We start from the raw sequence: 2,380 nt of genomic DNA, 5'->3' as shown, positions 1-2,380 counted from the left end.
GGGGGGGGGGTCTCGGTCTCTGCCCCACCCCGGGCCGTCCCGCCGTGCTCGGCTTCTGCGCTGCGCTGTCCTCCGCTCTGGCACGGTTACTTAGGGACGGTTTTTTCCCTCTGGCCCTCAGGGACATCCCGTGGCTCTCAAACTTACATCCTCGACGGAGTTTGTCGATCAGATCTTTTAAGGTTTCTGGTAGCAAGTTAATCTTGTCCTGCCACTTTAAAATACCTGTTTGCACCAGCTGCTGTTTAATATTTCCCTTAGTTAGTACCTGGAGGAAAAGAGGTCATCGTTAATTCTCCCTATTCAATACGAATTCGTTTCCTTTCTAGTCTTCAGATGTAGGATATATTTACTGAATGCTTCTATCTTTTCTGCCCTAATACTAGAAAACTCCAACCAAATGCTTTCTTGGAGTCCCCTTTCTCACTAATAGCACTCAGCAGCGTACAGAGAACACACTGGGGGTTTGGTTGGGGGTTTTTTGATACTGATGGCCATAGTTTTCTCCTTGTCCCTTTGCATTTTTAATGACCTTTCTACAACTCCATGCTACCAATTAATAATGATTATCAAATACTCCTTTTGCCTCTTTTCTTTTTTTTTTTTAAAGGAATCCAGAATAACCTCTTTCTAAATTGGTCTTTATTGAACTTCTAATGAATAGGAAAATTGTGGGAACTGGGAACTTCTAGTTTCTAAACTCAACTTTACCTTTGACCTTGGGCTAGTTATTTTGACCCAGTTCTGCTACAGCTGGGATAAGGGTTGTTTTAATTTTCTTGGACTAAATCCTGGGAATAGAAGTCATCACCCACCTAACATGATCTCTGAGGTTCCTATTTTTTTATTCTGTATTCAGAGGTCACTTTCTTATATCAAGAAGAGACATAGAAGAAAATTTTTTTTGAGAATATAAATGCAAATTATTGACACACATTTCTGATTATTCTTTTCCAGCTCAAGTCTATGAAGTAAAATTGTGAGTATAGCCCTTTATCTAACATATTGATGAGTCTTTGGGGACTGTATTAGAGCAGGAAAAAAAAACCCCAAAGAGTGCTATTTAGCTGTTAAAAGCAGGAACAAAGCCTCTTAAGCAGTATGGATGAAGAGGTTCAAAGTTAGCTCAGTAGTACATCGTACTGATGATCTGTGGGCTTCCCACATCAACACATAATGTAGGAAGAAAGATCTTTTCCTTTGCAATATTAGAATCATAAAAATGTGCAAAAGCTGTTTATTAACTCCTCAGCCCAATGAGGCCTATTGAAGATCATTGCTAAGGATAAATTCCCAGTGCTTTTTCAAATACAAAGAACAGGAATTCCCCTTCTAGAGAGCTAAGGCTCCTGATGCACAGATTATACTCTGATTCATCCCTGAAATTTCCTTGGCTGAACTTGCCTCTTTTAATCACAGCTGTGGCAAGAAGTTACAGCTATTTCTAAACTTAGGTTTCAGCATCCTGATCTACTTGTAATCTATGGAAGCTATACTGAAAAGCCTAATAATCCAGTCAAAACATACAAGGAGAACCACTTATCTAGATATAAATTAAAGTGCTGATGACTTGAGTGCCCTTGTAGAACATGCCAGCAACGGTTGCCCAGCTGCTGTGCTTCCCAAGCAGCTTATAAAGCAGTGTTTTAAGTAACAGTTGAACCCTAAGCAACTGAACAAATGGTGCGATGGCATTTCTCCTCAGAGGATTTACCTTTATTTTAAGGATATTAGATATCATAAGCCACATGGTGGATGTGGGCTGCATTCAGTTCACCATTTACCATTCCTCCACTACTTTTAATATATATATATTTATCTTGCAAAGAGCAGTTGCCTGGTTATGCCATTCCAAGAAATGGTGGTAATCCTTGTGTTGCTTATATACCTTTTGCTGCCTCTGAAACTCTCCCTGGATTGGAGGCAATGCTGCTATAATGTCCAAGGTTCTCCTGACACCTGGAAGCGAAGGACAAGATTCTCTCCTTCAGAATACTGTCATAATCCAATGGCTCAGGTTTACATGGGTTTGAATCAGACCACAATCTTGCTCAAAATTGTGATGGTTGGGAGATGCTTTGTCTACTCTGGTTGCAACTCTTCTTTCATACTGTATTTTGATTTCAGCCATAAGTCGAGAGCAGCAGCTTCTTCAAGGTGTAAAAGTACAGGTTATTATGAGGAACCCATCTCCTCCACTGAAAACAACTATGTGATGGAGGCCATGAAAGACAAAAGCTCTGAAGAAATAAATACGAAAAAGAATGAATATGACTGTGTTGGAAACACCCAGGAATCTGTATATGAAGTAGGGGACACTATATGAGAACCAAAAATGCTCTACAGGTAGCAGTCCTGAAGAGTACCTTCATCCAGGCAA

General features: G+C 40.2%; 1 protein-coding gene across 1 annotated transcript in view; it reads left to right on the top strand.

The window, feature by feature from the left end:
• Window positions 1-2,380, top strand: part of LOC103906216 (V-set and immunoglobulin domain-containing protein 4) — an 8,190-nt gene extending 5,810 nt beyond the window's left edge. Inside the window, exons 8-9 of the mRNA XM_019474325.1 lie at window positions 958-979; window positions 2,128-2,380. Coding sequence (XP_019329870.1) covers window positions 958-979; window positions 2,128-2,326 — 221 coding nt within the window. The 3' untranslated portion in view covers window positions 2,327-2,380. The remainder of the gene's footprint in view (window positions 1-957; window positions 980-2,127) is intronic.

Source organism: Aptenodytes forsteri, unplaced genomic scaffold, assembly GCF_000699145.1.
Source record: "Aptenodytes forsteri isolate BGI_AS27 unplaced genomic scaffold, ASM69914v1 Scaffold72, whole genome shotgun sequence".
Taxonomy (NCBI): Eukaryota; Metazoa; Chordata; class Aves; order Sphenisciformes; family Spheniscidae; genus Aptenodytes; species Aptenodytes forsteri.
The sequence above is the reverse complement of the archived record's forward strand: the minus strand, read 5'-3'. Positions and strand labels throughout refer to the sequence as shown.